The sequence below is a fragment of the Mirounga angustirostris genome, unplaced genomic scaffold, assembly GCF_029215605.1.
Source record: "Mirounga angustirostris isolate CCGP_5_RB_7025 unplaced genomic scaffold, mMirAng1.0.hap1 SCAF_9, whole genome shotgun sequence".
NCBI lineage: Eukaryota > Metazoa > Chordata > Mammalia > Carnivora > Phocidae > Mirounga > Mirounga angustirostris.
Window position 1 is genome coordinate 6,772,964 of NW_026991717.1, and position 16,968 is coordinate 6,789,931.

At 51.1% G+C, this 16,968-nt stretch overlaps 1 protein-coding gene across 3 annotated transcripts in view; it reads right to left on the reverse strand.

The window, feature by feature from the left end:
- Positions 1-1,629: 1,629 nt before the first annotated feature.
- ABHD2 (abhydrolase domain containing 2, acylglycerol lipase) overlaps positions 1,630-16,968 on the reverse strand; it is a 97,910-nt gene continuing 82,571 nt past the window's right edge. For all 3 annotated transcript variants that reach the window (XM_045899422.3, XM_064569903.1, XM_064569904.1), the window contains 5 exons: positions 15,181-15,273; positions 12,171-12,281; positions 10,730-10,799; positions 9,152-9,236; positions 1,630-7,567 (listed from right to left, as the gene is read on the reverse strand). In XM_045899422.3, coding sequence (XP_045755378.1) covers positions 7,371-7,567; positions 9,152-9,236; positions 10,730-10,799; positions 12,171-12,281; positions 15,181-15,273 — 556 coding nt within the window. In that variant the 3' untranslated portion in view covers positions 1,630-7,370. The remainder of the gene's footprint in view (positions 7,568-9,151; positions 9,237-10,729; positions 10,800-12,170; positions 12,282-15,180; positions 15,274-16,968) is intronic.

A 16,968-nucleotide genomic window follows, 5' to 3' on the forward strand; every position in this document is an offset into this window, starting at 1 on the left:
ACTGGGCATTTCTAAATGGGGTAGACAGCAGGAATCAAAAGGAAGTTTCTGGGTGTGCATAGTCACAAGGAGGGGGGGCGGTTTACCTTAACCCCTTTCGGGGAGAGTTCCGCAGTTCAAGGCCAAACTGCCTGTAATGTCTTCCCAACCACGCAGATACAGGTAACCCCCTCAAAGGGGGACACCCGAGAGAGAAATGAGGAGAAAGGCTGTCATACATGTGCACAGCCATCCAGTTAGGTGTTTGGTCCTTACCATGGTAAAGTCCTCCCCCAGAGGGCTAGAGCAGACGGGTCTCTTGATGAAAGGTATAGTAAAATATAGCACCGTTGGGATGGCGAGTGACTGTAGGTAAACGTCATTGATCACAGATCTATAGGGTTGCCTTGGGAGAGGCTCAGCTAATGTGCCGACCACCTTGGCAAGCTGCTGGCATCAACCAACCCAAGACCCTGGACCTGAGATCTCTTCCATATGGTACTTTTCATAGGTAGTGTTCTTTACAAATTGGTTTTCTTGGATCAAAAGAATCTGGTTGGGGGCGCCTGGGTGGCTCAGTTGGTTAAGCGACTGCCTTCGGCTCAGGTCATGATCCTGGAGTCCCAGGATCGAGTCCCACATCGGGCTCCCTGCTCAGCAGGGAGTCTGCTTCTCCGTCTGACCCTCCCCCGTCTCATGCTCTATCTCATTCTCTCTCTCAAATAAATAAATAAGATCTTTAAAAAAAAAAAAGAATCTGGTTTTGCGGGGGAAAGGAAGCAGGGGAAGCTTGCTTACTAGAATGGGATGCACTGTGAAATTGGATAGTGGGCATTCTTAGGTCATGTTAAAGCACATCCTCCAAAACCAACACCCTAACTGCCCCCCTCAACTTGTCAGAGGTTTTGCATAGCCGAGGAGGGAAGAAAACTATGTGCAAAGCTCTTGGGTGGGAGAGCATGGACTAGTATAACTCTCCTGGTGGGGCCAGTCACTGGCCCTGGAAGACCCTTAGCTTGGATTCAGACAGATACGAAGGAGAAAAAACCACCACCATCAACCCAATATATACATTATTCTAGCCCAATATATTTTTATTATGTATCTGAGAGAGAGAAAGAACGTGTGCGAGAGTGAGCACGAGTGGGGGGGAGGAGGGACAGAGGGAGAGGGAGAAGCAGGCTCCCCGCTGAGCAGGGAGCCCAACACGGGGCTCGATCCTAGGACCCTGAGATCATGACCTGAGCCGAAGGCAGACGCTTCACCGACTGAGCCACCCAGGCGCCCGCAACCCAATATAATCTTAACTTAGGTGATGTTCACTCAGTCTTTTCAAAGAACATTCTTTCATGCACGGCAACCACCATTTCCATCTCCCCTTGCATTTCATCTACAAGGTTCACTTTGGAGAGCAGGTGATTTTACTGGTGGTATCTCACGCCCTGGCTTTCTGGCCAGGAGAGGTTGGGTGTGTGTAGACACCTGCGGGCTGGTCATTTCTTTGGTAATTGCTTGTACGGCTGGGATAAAATCACTTGTGATAAGAACTTGGTGGTTTTGCCCGCTTCCTTCAAGCTCACGTTCGGTGACGGCACAGGAAGAATCCTTTTAGACAGAAACTCCCGCTGTACAAAGGACGCACAGCCACGCCACATTTTTAGCCTTTTATTTAAGTAAAGAAATTCCATTGAATCAAAGATAACAAAATTACAGTTTTTGTTTGTAATGATCTTCGTTTACCACCACACAGAATCAAAACAGAGCCAAAAGTAATATGAGAACATAAAATGACCAAGGACACCGATGTTTAGGATCATTTCTTAATAAAGGTAAATATCCTCATATTTAGAAAAAATTGCATTGCTAGTTGTAAATCTTATACGCCCCTGTGCTGGAGGAGCCTGTATCCCTCCGCCCAAATCCGGCAGCATGGAGGCTTTCAGAACACAAACTCAAAAACACATGATTTTCAGGGCAGCATCAGATGTTTCAGAAAATCAAACCAAACCAAACAAAAATTGGGAATGTGAGAATGATGGTTCTCAAACATCAATGTGGAGGCAGAGCTGCCAACCGAAGAACGTGGTTGAGCAAGTCCCACCAGGGAAAGGAGAGATGGAACTGGCATCCCCCCCCCCCCCCCGCCCCGGTATTGCTAAGGCAGCTGCAATAGCAGAAGTCAGAGCTCAGGTACAGTGAAGGTCTTCCTGAGGCAGTGGGACAGACCCACATCATCTCTGGAACTGGTGTGGAGAGGTGACAGGACTCTACGTGGACTTGTGCTTTAGGAAAACGGAAGAGGCCAAAACAAAAGCCAGACAAGCCAGACAAAACCTAAGTCCTACCCCCAGGATGGACCAGGTCCCCGGGACCGGTCTGGGGGAGAAGCGGCCGGTGCTGGGACCGAGGGGGTCAGCAATTATGCTCAGTGACTGGGGCCTCCTCAGCGTGGGTGGTCGGGAAGGAGCAGGCCTTTGAGATGAAGGGTCTCTCTGCAGATGCTAGAAGTGGACTGTGCCCAGTTTATGGCAATAGATTTCTTGGCTAGTGGGGACCGGAATGGGGAGAAGGTAGGTTCTAGATTTCATTACTAACTGACCGGAGTCAAGGTAGAAGACTTACCCCCTGGTTCGAAACGGACTCCAGCCTGTTCGTTAGAGATACACGAACGCTTTGCCCACATACATGCCAGGAAAATCAGTTCAGGAGGGTGGGGGGAGGCTGACTCTTCGAGAAGGGGCATCTGTCTACTGTCTGGCAGGCTGAGAACGGCTGGCGAGCCGGACTCTGCAGCCTGCTTCCCAGGCCGCTTGGGGAGGATGCTGGGCTGCGGCGTCCGGGGGGCAGCAGCGGAGAGGCAGGCAAGGGGGAGCGTGGTTGTTCTGGATAGGCTCCCAGTTCTGCTGCTAGCAGGGGCCCGCTCCCCTGCCCTTAGCTTCGAGTGCAATTTGGCAAAAGCAATCCTAGCTTATGAAGAAGGGGGTCCTTCCTTCTGCTTAAATAACGGAGGGAAAAACCTTTTCCTCCATGGCTCGGCCTCTAAACGCCACAGACAGGCCACATTTCATGGCTTTTTGAAGGCTCCAAGTAATCCAAAGTGGCTTTGAACGACAGAGCGAGGCCCAGAAGGAAGAGAGGCATTGGCGGCGGTGGCGGGGGGGGGGCGGGCACGACAAAACATTTGGCCAGTTCTGAATCATGCGTACTGTCGGGGGGTGGGGGGTGCCTGGCCTAACGAAGAGCATACAGGCCACATGAAGAGATTCATGTGGCTTCGCTTCAAACTACCACAGCACGAGAATTTGAATTCCAGGGCTGCGGTATCGTTGGAATACCAGGGGATCCTCTAGGGGCAAGGTGAGGCTTTCCGGGCACAGAGAACAATGCCCAGATGATGCTGGGTGGGGGGGTCGTGCTGCAGTGAGAAATGCCTGGAGGACAAAGCCCTGAGTTCTTTGGGCTCCATGTGACGTTCCAGGGATCTTTACTTGGCCTCTAAGAATCGATGGCCCAGGAAAAGAAAAGTCCCCCCCCCACCTCAGACATCTGCTTGCCTGGCAAACACAAACAAGAACCCACGCATTGTTTCTCTGGAGCTGGCAAAGGCGATCTCAAGTCACACAGTTACAAAGAGAGCCCTCATTCAGATGTCAGGCATCGGAGCTCAGCTTTAAGGAAGATTGTGATTTCAGAATGAAAGCCCGAGCGGGAAGGATTTCTGCCCTGGGAAACGGGACTGTGAATCTCAACGCTCTGCCTGAGTCCCACGGAAGGTTGGGGACATTCGCCTTATTCCGATGGTCAGCACCTGTCCCAGTCACAAGACCACCCTCGGGACAGCAAGGATATTGAGATGGCAACGGAGATTCTAAAGAGAAGCCACTCAAAGACACAGGGCTTTGGGTCATATCAAGGGGCTTCACCGGCAAAGGCTTAACGCAGAAGCTCTCTCTCTCCAAGCCCCCCCCCCCCCCGATGAGGCTGGAGCCTTGACAGAGCCACTACCACTTGCAAGGGCCATGGAAGGCAGGTGGGAATGCTCAGGCAAAAGATGTGTAAATAGATGACTGGTCTTCAAGCTGCTCTAAGGTGAGGGCACTGGGGCTCAGCGAGGTGAAGTGATTGCCCTCAATCCAACGTGAATTAGAGACAGTTGGGATGAGAACCCAGGTCTCTTGGACCCTGGCTCCCTAACACCGGGTCAAGAAAGGAAGGCTCCTCTTTCAAGGCATATTTCCCCTCTTAGGGTATGTCACAGGGCCCCCTGCAAGTGCATAATGCTGCAGAGAGGTTAAAAGAATCTAGTGACAACAAACAACTTCCTGCTTTCATTCTGCTCTGGAATCACAGCAGGGAAGAGAAGGGCTTTTCCTGAAGTCTATTAAACTTCCTCCTAACAAAATGTATCAAGGGGACGTGACATCATTTTCTAGATAATCTTCATTTGGCCGGGATCCGTTACTCATTAGTGGTCTTCAAATTGTTTGAGAGGCAGGGAGCACGGCCAGAAGAAATGTGGGTGCTTTTCCTCCTTGGTTTTTAATGTGTTAACCCCTGCGATAGGATTGTCTAGGTCTACGCAACTTCTATCTTTATTCTGATTTTTAAAATATTCGAACACTCTCTGAAAATTCGGCCCTGTGTTAGGCCAAAGAGGACCTTCATAGCAAGAGCGCTCCCATTATCATCCGGAATGAATGACTTCAGGAAGAAAAGCAAAGAAAGCTGGAGGAAGGAAAAAGCTGACCTACATATAAAATGCCGCTCCCTTGTTTATTAGGCAGGTTTGCATCTCTGTAAATTCAATGCCTCTGTGCTTTCATTCAGGGACAAACAAGAATTTTCCTGTAAGACCGCCGCGGTCACATTCTCATTTCCATGCCTGAGAGCCTAACGCCCGAACAAAGGACTTCAGTTAATTTCATGTGAGCCAAAATGGAATGTGAGTGCCATTCAGAGTCACATACTAGAAAGATTTCAGCTGGGAAGTGGCCCCCACAGTCCTGTGGGGTAAATTCCGGTCGTGTGGTGACAAAGGCCAGGCCCCAGGCCCAGCCTCTCCTCCACCGGGCCCCAGGGACTTCTGGTCCCCCGCCAAACCCCCGGGGTGCGACAACAGGACTGTCTTTTCTCTTCCTGAATGGAGCTGGTACCTGGCCACTACTCTGTCAAAACAGATCGAGAGATGTGACCTAAGGCAAAGGCAAAGGCCCCTCTTGCTTCCTGGGATGGTGCTTTGGCCCCATTCAGTTACCGCTTTGTTTACCTACTTGCACAAAGGGTCTGTAGGAAACAGGACTATGAATCTTCTAGATTACAGCTGGAGGGGGGGAAAAGCAATGGAGGGGAGGGGACCAGCTTCCAAATCGAGGGGGTAGATGATAAAGTGCCAATTTGTGCTAAAAGAACATGGAAAGGAAATGCACCAGAAAAATAACGGTTGCGGTGGGGGGGGGGGGAGGGCGGGGAGGGAGTCACAATGACGAATTTGGTGTGTGTGAGCGATTACAACAAAGAAATGCCGGGGACCACGGAAGTCTCAATCTTTTGAGACGCTGGCTGCTCTCGATGGTATTGATCAGGATGATCTGGTGATTGTCAGAAAACAACTTCAGGTTGCAGACCGTCATAGTCACTTGGACCGACACCCAAACCACATCCACCTGCGGCTGTGAGGGGCGCATCCAGGCCCTCAGGTGGCTCCCTTTACCCCTGAAACATCCACACAGACCCACTATTTATAATCCTATCTGTCCTGGAGCAAAGGAGATGAAGCAAGGACATTAAAAACAAAAAAAAAAAAAGAAAGAAAAAAGTGTATCCAGGCAATTTCACTCATAGTTCCATTTAGTTCCAGATAGCAACTGCTGATTTTTCAAAGTGCAGGGTTTTTAGATATTCAAGTACCACAGGACTGGAGGAAAGGAGTACTTGAAACCTCGAATAACATTTTCATTTGAAAAGACATACTTTGGAAAGATCTATCTAACAGAATATAAATATAGGCCATTAAATTAAAAATCTGGTTTCAAAATAACACCCTTTTCGGTTGGAAAGATCTTTCTCCAAACTCAGATCCAGCTTTCGAATTGTTTGGTTATCAAAAGCCAGAGCTAGAAAGACTTGGGTTAAAAAAGTAAAATTACCACTGAATGTCTAAAAAAACCCAAAAACCCAAAACACCTCTTTCTATGAAAATGAGGGACAGGAAAAAAAAAAAAGGCAAACGATGACATCCACAGGTGTAGACGAGGAGAGTAACTCCCAGGCTTCCCTGGAGGGATGTTCTCTCAAACCTCAGCAAGCTGAGCTTGTCATGGATCATTCGAACTGGCAGTGGTCTCGGCCATCCGCCTGTCCAAGTCCCCCGTTTTATCGGTGAAGAAACGGAAGTTCAGAGGGACTTGTCCAGGGTCATACAGCCAGGGAAAGGCAGAGTCCGGCGTCGCCCAAACTCTTTCCTCCCCACCAGGCCCTCTCCCGAGACATCACACACTGTGGCCACGACAGGGCAGCTGGACATGACAGGGGCTGCTGCTTTGGAGACCCCTGGGAGCTAAGGGACACGTCTACCCATACATTTCCATAAAATGAGCTACCGAGATGTTTCTCATTGAAAGGCCCTGCAGTAGAACAGTGTTTCCCAAATTTGCCCTGTGATGAGGATCACCGGGGGCACTTGTCAAAAATTAAAATCTCCAGACCCCTTCCCAGACCCACTGTATGGGCCTCTCCCAGGGGAGGGACCTGGGAGGCTGAATTTTTAACAAGTGCCCCAGGTAACTCTCATCGTTGGCAAAGGTGTGGGGAGACTGTCTTAGGAGACTGTAAGGGAGGAACCTGGCTGGTGACTCCAGGGAACTTTCTTGGCCACGTGAGGAGCCACACGGCAGCGTGGGGGGCCCAGGTGCTTCGCTCCCAAGCTGACCAGCCTCTTCAGCATCGGCCTAGATGGGCGAGGGCTCACCAGGGTCTCCGTAAGGACACATACAACCACCACAAAATAGCATATACATCCTTCCCTGCTCTTGGGGACAAGCCTTTTTGATTGGCAAAGCAAAACTGCTGTTCAGACACATTTTTAATAGGGAAACTAGATGTAATTGGCTTAAAAGCAATCAAACGCTGAGAGTGGACAGGAGGGTGAGAACCCTGTCGCTTGTCACCATGGATAACAATGCAATGGAGAAAACCAGTAACTAAGCACAAAAAATAGCCTGGAGCTCCCAGGGACGGAGGCCTACTCCGGCACAGGTGTGCCTGGTGGGTCATCCCCGCTGATGGCGTGAGGTCAGATCCAGGTCACCGAGGGAGATGGGGGACCTGAAACAGCCGGTGAGGGACGCGGGTTCCAGGGGAGGCGGCTGGACCGCGCCAGAGTCCAGGAGGCCTCACTCCAGCTCGGCCTCCACCTGCTCCGTGTCAGAGCACTGGGACTTGTTACGTTCCCACTGGCAAATGGCGTTGGCGTACTCCACCACCAGCTTATCCATCCACGTCAGGGGCTCGGGGAACAGCACGGAACCCTCAAAGAAGCCCAGGTGGCCCCCGTGCAGAGGCAGCACAAACATGACGTTCTCCCGTTTCTCTGCGGGGGGGGGAGGCAGCGGAGTGAGTCAGTGACTGGTTAGCTCCAGGGCTGGAGCGGCCAGAGCGAGCTGGCCGGGGTGGCCCAGGCTTTCCCCACAGGTGCAGGTCAGCAAGAGGGCATCTGACTCCTACCCACTCAGCTTCGTTCACTAGAGCGGCAGGGAGATTAGGTGGGCTGGGCAGGGCAGTGGGATCTAGCAAGTACCAGAGCAGCAGCTTGGTTCTGGCGCAGAATGGGCACCAGCTTAAGAAACACTTCGAAATCTTAGTGGTTCTCAAACTTGGACATAGATTATAGAGAGCACTGGTATTGCAAAAGCTGACCAGGTGATTTCAGTGATACAGCCAGATGTTCCCCAAATTTCACCGTGCCTCCAAATCACTGGGATAGCACCTTAAAATGCAGATTCTGCTTTAATAGGCCCGGAGGAGGAGCTGAGATTTTGCATTTCTAACAAGCTCCCAGATGATTGCCCATGCTAGGTGCCATGGGTGGGGGGCCAGGCTTTGAGTAGGGATTCCTGGCATTTATGCTATTATTTACTAGAGAACAAGGTCAATTCAGTGGAGGCCCCTCCTGGCACGCACGGTTCTGGCTCTGCAGGGCCCTTTTCTCGTCTGCTCCCCCTTATTCTTCCCTCTCAGTTATTATTTCATAAATTCTGCGTGACAGCATGAGAGCTATGGGTGTTGCTTTGGACATCGGCAGGAAATCGCACGGCTGCTCTCTCTCATGGCCGAGCGCGGCTGAGCCGGTCGCTTTTGCGCAGGGAGCCTACGGTTTGCTAGCGGGTTGACGAGAGCCGGCTTTCAGCACCCAACACACCTGCATCACACACAACACCCCCCCGGAGCAGGGCCCCGAGCTCCGCCCGCCGTATTATGTACTCCTCCAGCTTGGGGTTGGGGAGAACCAGGAGTGCCCCCCGCTCTGGTGAATACACAGGATATTTACAAGGGAGACGTAACCACACGGGGCTACAGAGGGCGGGGATCTGAATCGCAGCGCAAGGTGTCCTTGCAGGAATTCCCAAGTGTTTCCCTCGGCTGCCCCCCTCTCGTTCCTCCCTCAGCTCCTCTCCAGCGTGCAGCGAGCCCTGGCCGGCCTGAAGCGCAGTGACATTCCCATGAGCAACGTTCTTTGCTTTCTCAGTTGCTTATATTTTTAATCCTCAAAGCAGATGGAGAGGCTGTCTGTCAGAAGAGGTAGTAGAACTGGCTTTTCTGTTTTGCTTTTCATGTCAGGTTTTAAGCCGAAATATCTAAGTCCAACTCTCAGACTTAATGGAACCCTAAGACTGACACGATAATTTCAGAGAACACCAGGGGACTCCCCCCAAACCCCTCTTGGCTGTGGATATAAATGATGGTCGTCTCTGGCACCAGGATAGGACAGGAGAAGGCCCTGCCCAGGCCCCATCACAGCCCCAGGACTATGAGGCCAGGCTGAATGAGAACTCTGCCACGGGATGTCCTTCCCCACAGAAGCTGGCTTTCAGGAGGTGACGGCAGGGTGAAGGTGACAGAATTTACCAGGGCAATGTGCTGAGTGGCCGAGGGAGCAGCAGGGAGGAACACTTACCTGAAAGAGATTTTGGAATGGTTAGGAGGCTTTCGTGCACCAAGGGGTCATCAGCTGCGTTAACCAGCATGAGAGGCACATAGATCTGCAACAAGAAAGTAAGGCAGAAATAAACGATCGATCCCCTGTTTTAGACGCCATTGATTCAAGGCTCAAATTCACTATCGGCCACGTCTTTGAAGCAAAGGGAAGAGGGTCGCTACTCAGTTTGCTGCACGGGTGGATTGAGGGTGCCCCGTCTTCCCGGGCAGCGGCATGAATCCTAACCATGTGCTCTCGTGGCTGCCTGGCAGGGGGGCACAGGAGCAAAGCTCCTGGTGTTCTAGGTGACCCACGTGCTCTGAGGGAGTGAGGGCAGGGCTCAGTGGGGCTCCCTGGCAAAATATTTCTGATGATCCTCCACAGTATCTCAGGTTAGCCTACCTTTCAGAAAAATGACCTTACGAAGAGTTATGTACCTATTCATTCCGTTTATTCTGTGGGGGAGGAAAAATGGGAATATGCTCCTCTCCAGACAAGGGAGACTTTCTAGAGGAATCTGAAGGTGAGAAACAGGAGGAGGCTGGTGGATATTGGGAAGCAGTCAACATCCATTTTAGTAAGACAGGCTTTTTCCTTTTAGTGCAGACAGGGTGATGGGGGGCACTCAGACGCTCCTGAACATTGAGGCCCGGGGAGTACAGGGCTGGTTGTGCCGAGCCAGAGGCCTCTAACACTGGCTCTAGGCAGCTCAACGGCTGTAGTGGCTTAAAGGAAGATGCCCAAAGCCTGGGGGATGATGCTAACTGAGCGTGGGGGGAGGGGGTGGCCAATACGGCAGATGGCAGGACTGCAATTCACAATCACCTGCTTCCACTGGGTGAGCGGTGGGCCAAACCAGCAGGTGGACACTGACGGGGATAAATGGGAAGTCCTGTGTTTGAGTAAAAGGAGCACCTGTACAAAGAATGATGAAAGACCGGTTTGGTGGTGGTGCAGGTGAAAAACATAGGGAGTTTATGGTTGGCCACAGACTTCACCGAATCCACTCTGAGTTGATTGCAGCTGCTGAAAACTGCATTCATATAAGCCAGTCTACCTTGTCAACAGACCTGTTCCTCCTCATTTGGATACAGAAATACATCTGTTTTCCTCTGCGCTCACCAGATCATGGCAGGAGCCTTGAGTTTAGTCCTAGCCACCACGCTAACAAAATGCACAGGGGCCAAAACAAGGGTCCAAGATTGCAGGAAATCTACACAGATCTATGAGGAGCCATGGCAGGAAGGGGGAAAGATTTCACTGCTAAAGGGAGACTGAGGGACAAATGGGTGTTGCGGCAATTTCCAGGGCTTTTTCACAGCCATAGGAGCAGACTGGTCCCGCTCTGCACCGAGGGGCAGCTCTGGGATTAATATACGGCGGTCACAGAGGGACAGGGTTTGGTTCAGAAACAAAACCCAAGCCAACAGCTGCAGGGGTCCGAGCCCGATTCTTCCACCAAGGGTGTTGGGGAGCGTGCTTGGTGCACGTGTGCTCGCTGGAGGAAGGGCCACTGACTGGGAGAGGCTGCTCGCTCCGAGCTCTGCCACCACTCACCCTGTGCAAGTACCGCATGCAGCTTTCCTCCTCGTAATATTCCTTCAGGGAGTTATAGCCGTGGAACTTCCTGTGACACACACACACACACGCAAAGGAGAAGGACAAAGCCTAAGTGCCTGGCCCACAGTCGTGACTCAGGAAATGCCATCCACAGTATTTACGAGCAGATGTTAACACCCTTCGAGTCAGGATAAAACCAGAGGACTGTGGACACTAGGAAACTGACATTCAAAGGCATTTACGAGAACTTTCTCTTCAACAGAATTCTTCCTGGCAGAGGAACCCCGACCCCTGTGAACTGGAAAGAAACGTGTCTCAGGTAATGGATGTGAGACAGAGATTCAAAGTTGCCAATTCCGCAAACTCATGGAGCAGTAGTCAGAGAGACTTAACAGAACCCTCCCTGTTCCCGCCCGGAAGTCCAGCAACTCGGCTCTGCCCTGTGCTCTGTTCAGCCTGGAGCTCTGACACCAGTGGGCCAACTCAGCCCCAGGCCGGAGGATCTCTGGAAACCTCTTTCTGACACACCTTAGGGCCTCTGGTTTCTGACTGGTGGTTTTGTTCTATTCTGACAGTGAGGTCAGAGATCAACAGTTGCTTCTTCCAGCTAAGGCTAAGCTCAATAAGCTCAATCAGAAATTACATGTACCAGGGAAGAGGACATTGTCAGGGTCTCAGCCTCAGGTGCCTGAAGGGGGCGGACAGGTGAAGGGGAAAGGAACAAAGTGGGCGGGGTCTGCATAGGACACTCAGAGGAGAGACTTCTTGCCCCCAAAGAAAGAGGCTCTGTTTTCTCGCAACAGCCAGCCCTCTTGGTCTTTTTTTTTTTTTTTCGTTTTGTTTTACTTTTGATAGAGACATGGACAGGTACAAGAAATATTTCCTTTTCCTGCCAATGCAAATTATGTGGCAACTGATCCCTGCCCCAGGGTCAGAGCACAGCAGGTAGGGTAAGGACAGTAGGGGGTACGCACCCCAGCTCCCCAGTTCCAGCTCAGTTATGCCACACAAGAGTGCAGAATGAGCGGTGAGATCCTCCCCTTGTTTTCTAAGAGCAACTAGAAATCTGGATTTTTCTGTGCGATCTTCACTTTTTAAACACCAGACATTTATTCAAAGAATAAAAAAAAGCCCTGGGGCCCCTGGGCGGCACAGTCGGTTAAGCGACTGACTCTTGGTTTTGGCTCATGATCTCGTGGTTCGTGGGATCAAGCCCCACGCTGGGCTCCACGCTCAGCAAGGAGTCTGCGTGAGTTTCTCTCTCCCTCTCCCTCTGCTCCTCCCCCGTGTGCTCTCTCTCTCTCTCAATAAATAAATCTTTAGAAACAACAAAACAAAAAAACCCTTTAACACTAAAGTGGGCGAAGAAAGCCCTCGCTCTGGGCAGTGCTGGCCTGCAGCCTCCCGCCCGGCACCCCGTCCCCGAGCATGTGCATACCTCATCACGTTGTCATCGATCTGCATCAGGGATGTGGCAGTGTAGAGGCGGCTCAAGTCTGTGTCCTCCAGGCTCTGGGGTTTCTTAACATGGTCTCCAAAAAGAGCTTGCCTAGAATGAGACACAACAGTAGACAGAATAAAAAGCAGACGATAGACCAAATCATCATGTTGTACACTTGAAACATCTGACAATTTTGTCAATTATACCTCAGTAAAGCTGAAAAATATTTTAAAGAACGGATGATAAACACCGACAGCAGAGCCTGCTTCCTGGCCCAGAGGCAAGCCAGGAGAGAGTCTTTGGGAAGGCATATGGGCGCAAGGTAGAAATAGATCCCTTCAGCCTTCAGCATGTCCCAGAGGATAAGCCGGTAATGTTGACTTTTGAATAACTGTGAAAAGATGATTGTCAAGATCTTCTTTTCCTTTTCAGGGGCAGCTAGGCAGAGACTGGGTTTGAGCCTAGGTGAATACAGTTGACCCTTGAACAATATAGGGGTAGGGGCACCAACTTGTGGCACAGTCAAAAATCCATATAGAGCTTCTGACTCCCCCCAAACCTAACTACTAATATCCTACTGTTGACCTAAAGCCTTGCCCATAACATAGTCGATTAACACATATTTTGTATATTACATGTATGATATACTGTATTCCTACAATAAAGAAAGCTAGAGAAAAGAAAACGTTATTGAGAAAATCATAAGGAAGAGAAAATACATTTATGGCACTGGCCTGAGAAAAAGCCACGTACAGGTGGACCCACACAGTTCAAACCCGCATTGTTCAAGGGTCGACTGTATTACAAATCCTTCGCTGCAGGGGAGGTCTTAGGATGGGCTCTGCGGTGAGTGGGAGGTGGTCAGCCAAACTGTGTGGGGGCCTTCATCTACGGTTGTGGGGGCCTGGCTTCACACTGGAGCTGACACTGCCCCTTTCTCTTGAGGAGGTGTTTTTGTCAGTTAACAAGAAAGACAGCGGTAGGGCGCCTGGGTGGCTCAGATGGTTAAGCGTCGGCCTTCGGCTCAGGTCATGATCCCAGGGTCCTGGGATCAAGTCCCACATCGGGCTCCCTGCTCCTTGGGAGCCTGCCTCTCCCTCTGCCTCTCTCTCTCTCTCTGTCTCTCATGAATAAATAAATAAAATCTTTAAAAAAAAAAAAAAAAAAAGAAAGACAGCGGTAAACCCATCTAGTGTTGGGGCAAGTCAATGGCTCTCCAACATGTCAGCTCAAAAGCTTACGTATACTCAGAAGAGTCATCATTTCTCTTAAGAAAAAGATCCATCTTGAGAGGATGATAATAAGAGTAGGGATCAAAATGTGCACATTTAGACTTTTCATTCCCTGCGAGGTCTCAGGCACACAGCTGATGTAGGACTGAGTTTGCGGCCTGGCCCAATGGTGAGAAAGGTCGTCATGGAAACTAAACGTTCTGGTATCTACTCACAGCCTCTCTCAAAGAGGAACACATCTCCTTAGCATTTTTCCCCTCAAAGATTATTGGGAAGATTATATAGCCAGAGTTTAGAATTCACAGCTTAAAGTGGCCCTAAAATTTCTAAATATTTCGCTGTCTGTAGTAAATTTAAAAAATGTAGATACACCTAGAACACATTCAGAGGACTCTCTCAATTTGTTAAGAATTACATGTTGGACCTTCTGGACTAATTAGTGGCAAGACTGGGCCCTGTAGCAAAACAAATGTTCTCTGGGAGGAAACTGCTTCCCATTCCAGAGGTGTGGAGAGGCTGACAGAGGCACTTGGTGTCAGAGGCTTGGCTTGGTCCCTTCTGGAACCTCAGCAAACCTCCAGTCCCATCTGAACCTCACCTGAGCCACGCCTGACTCAGGGCCCAAACACCATGAGCTGAGAGAAGACAGTTTACATCCAGTGAGCCCAGGGGACAGACGTCTCCTGTCCTCCACCCACCCGTCACAAGGACCCAGCAGCTTGGCAGCCTGAGGAGCCTGCGAGCATCAGCCTTGCCCAGACTCCCCGTGAACCCTGCCCACAGGAAGCCCAGTCTGGGGTGCTTGGCTGGGATGGGCAGTACCCTATTTTCTTTGAACCACTGAAATAAATAAGCAGGTGATCATTCAGTCAGATTGCCTTTCCCAGGATGACATCAACCCCCCACCTAAAATTGTATTGTTTGAGCGCCCATGATGTGCCAAGCTCTGGGGGAAATCAAAACCAGCCCAGGCCCTCCAGTGCTTTACAGTTTAGTTCAAGATGCAGGATTCACACCGGGGAAGCGACAGAAACACAACTTGGGGGTGGAGGAGTTGGCTTCACGGAGGACCTAGAGTGTGGGCAGACATGATGGGAGGGGCATTCTGGGCAAGGCCCCAGTGGTGTGGGAGGGGCCAGAGGGCGTGTGAGCCTCCGTGTGGCCCAGTCCAGCTAGAGGGAAGGCAGGTGCGGGGGAAGCGGGAGGGACGGTATCCATAATAACAATCATAACAATAAAACCATCGCTAATATTTATTGACTTCTCCAAGCAGTGGTCAGAGGCTACCCCACGGAGGATTCTGAGCAGGACTGAGGCAAGACGAGCATGGGGAACATGCAGAGGTGTGAACAGGGCAGTGTGGACACTATGTGGTGCCCAGCAGCTAGACTCCTGTCCTGCAGCTGCTGATCAGAGCCCCACGAGCCCACAGAGGATGACGATGCTTGATCCTTCAGCCCAAGAGTAGCCCAAGGAGAAAGGTTCCTAAACCATGACAAGCCGCCCTCAGGATTGCTCCAACTGGGGAAAGAATGGTGTAGAAGGGTTTCTCGTGTTGGATATATCGGGAATCATGAAGGCAGGATGCGATCTGGTGGATTTGGCAGCTCGGGACAAGTTTGTTTCTAAGCAAGTCACAAAGCAGCCGGCAGAGAAGCAGAAGCACCCCTGCCTTCATTACATTTTTCTGGAGAAACCAGAGTTCTGGCTTTTAGTGACTCGAAAATAAGCTCAGAAAGGAACCGTCTCCTGGGGGAACGTGGGAGGGTTGGTACCTGTGCGAGAGGATGATCTTCTTCATGTTGTCAGCCATGAGGAAGTTATAGAAGCGTCGGCACTGATCCCACTGCATGAAGGTCTCCTGGGCCCTGAAAGAACGGCAGACCAGAGTGAGAGGCCACGCCTGGAGGGACGCGCGGGCGCCCCCACCCTGGACAAGGTGCTCGAAGCACTTCTACCCCGGAGAAAGCGGCGCTGGCTCCCGACCCCGAAACACGGGTTTCTGCGCGTGGACTCAGACTCTCCGTAGAGACGGATGGAGACACCAAAAGAGCCTTGCTGAACGTGAGGCCCCAGCGAGAAAGTTCTCTAGCTGCACAGGCTTTGGGGGGGTGACAGTCCCGACACCCTCGTCCAGCACAGTGGCCTTCTCTTTGTCACAGAACCTGCCAGTACTCGTGCTTGAACACCTCTATTCGGCTTCCTCCTCTGCAGGAAGGTTTTTCTGGCTTAATAACGGGAGCGTGTAAGGGGAGGGTGGGTGTGGAGAGGCACAGTGCAGGGAAAAACCTAAAAGAACTTCTTTTGTTGCTGTTTGAGAAGCAAAGGGAAATCATACCATTTGAGCTGTTTGATTTTTTTTTTTAAGATTTTTACTTATTTATTTGAAAGAGAGAGAGTAAGCGAAAGAGAGCATGAGCAGGGGGAGGGGGAGAAGCAGACTCCCCTGCTGAGCAGGGAGCCCGATGCGGGCGGGACTCGATCCCAGAACCCTGGGATCATGACCTGAGCCAAAGGCAGTCGCTAAACTGACTGAGCCACCCAGGCTCCCCATTTGAGCTCTCTTTGGATTAGCCTTAGAACATTCAAGGGGCAAGGGAACGGAAGAAGTAGAGCGGTGATCCACTCCTTCTGGGCGTGGCTGCCGGGGATGGTTCTGAAGTCTTTTTGCCCCTAGAGCTAGTGTGTGACTCGGCCTACCTGACATGAGGGTCATCGCCTGACACCCCGGCAGCGGTACTAGGCAGGTAATATTCTCCCCACTCCAGATTAGGAGACCACCATGGACTCAGAGAGGTCAAGAGACCGGCTGCGGGTCACACCAGGGCAGTAAGGTGCAACTTTCTCTATGTGCCGGCATGGCAGATTTCCTTGGCCATGTGGCAGGTGAGCAAATGGTAATGTGCTACTCTGCCCCCCTCCGCTCCCCCAACCCTGGATCAGCCCTTCCCACTCAGTGTTCTCTTCCCTGCATGTGAACCCACAGCTGCCACGGAGTCCATGCTAACCCCCACTTTGCAGATGGCTGAGTCTCGAGGCCTGCTCCAGCCCTGGGAATGAATCTGGGTGTCACCATTCCCACACATCATCCATCGGTTTCATATCCCAGATGGCCAAAGAGGGGAGTGGGTGGTTCACAGGTATTTTCGAAAAATCCAGGCAGTTTATAAAGTCATTTCCCCAAGGCTGCCACATTTCAGTTTTGGAATGGCAAACATTTCCTGTAATATTGTGGTTAAAAAATAAGAGGTAATGGGAGGTTAAAAGTGAAAGGGTTTGTGGCTTTCATGGTCTGTGACATGCTCCTAAACCATGGGCTAAGGCTCAGAGGGAAGACTAAGACTGCCTTCAAAGGTCAAAAGGCCATTCTATAAATGCACGAGGGGCTCCCCAAACACTGCAGAAATAGAAAGGATGGGCCAGATCACCGGGAGCAGGACCCCGACTAAGGCAGGGATCTGGACCCTTACCTCATGGTCTGAGCAAGGAGGGAGGAGGGAAGTCACCCGATCCACGAACCAAAACCTGCTTCCTCTGCCAGCACCCCGTCCTCTGACGTTGGA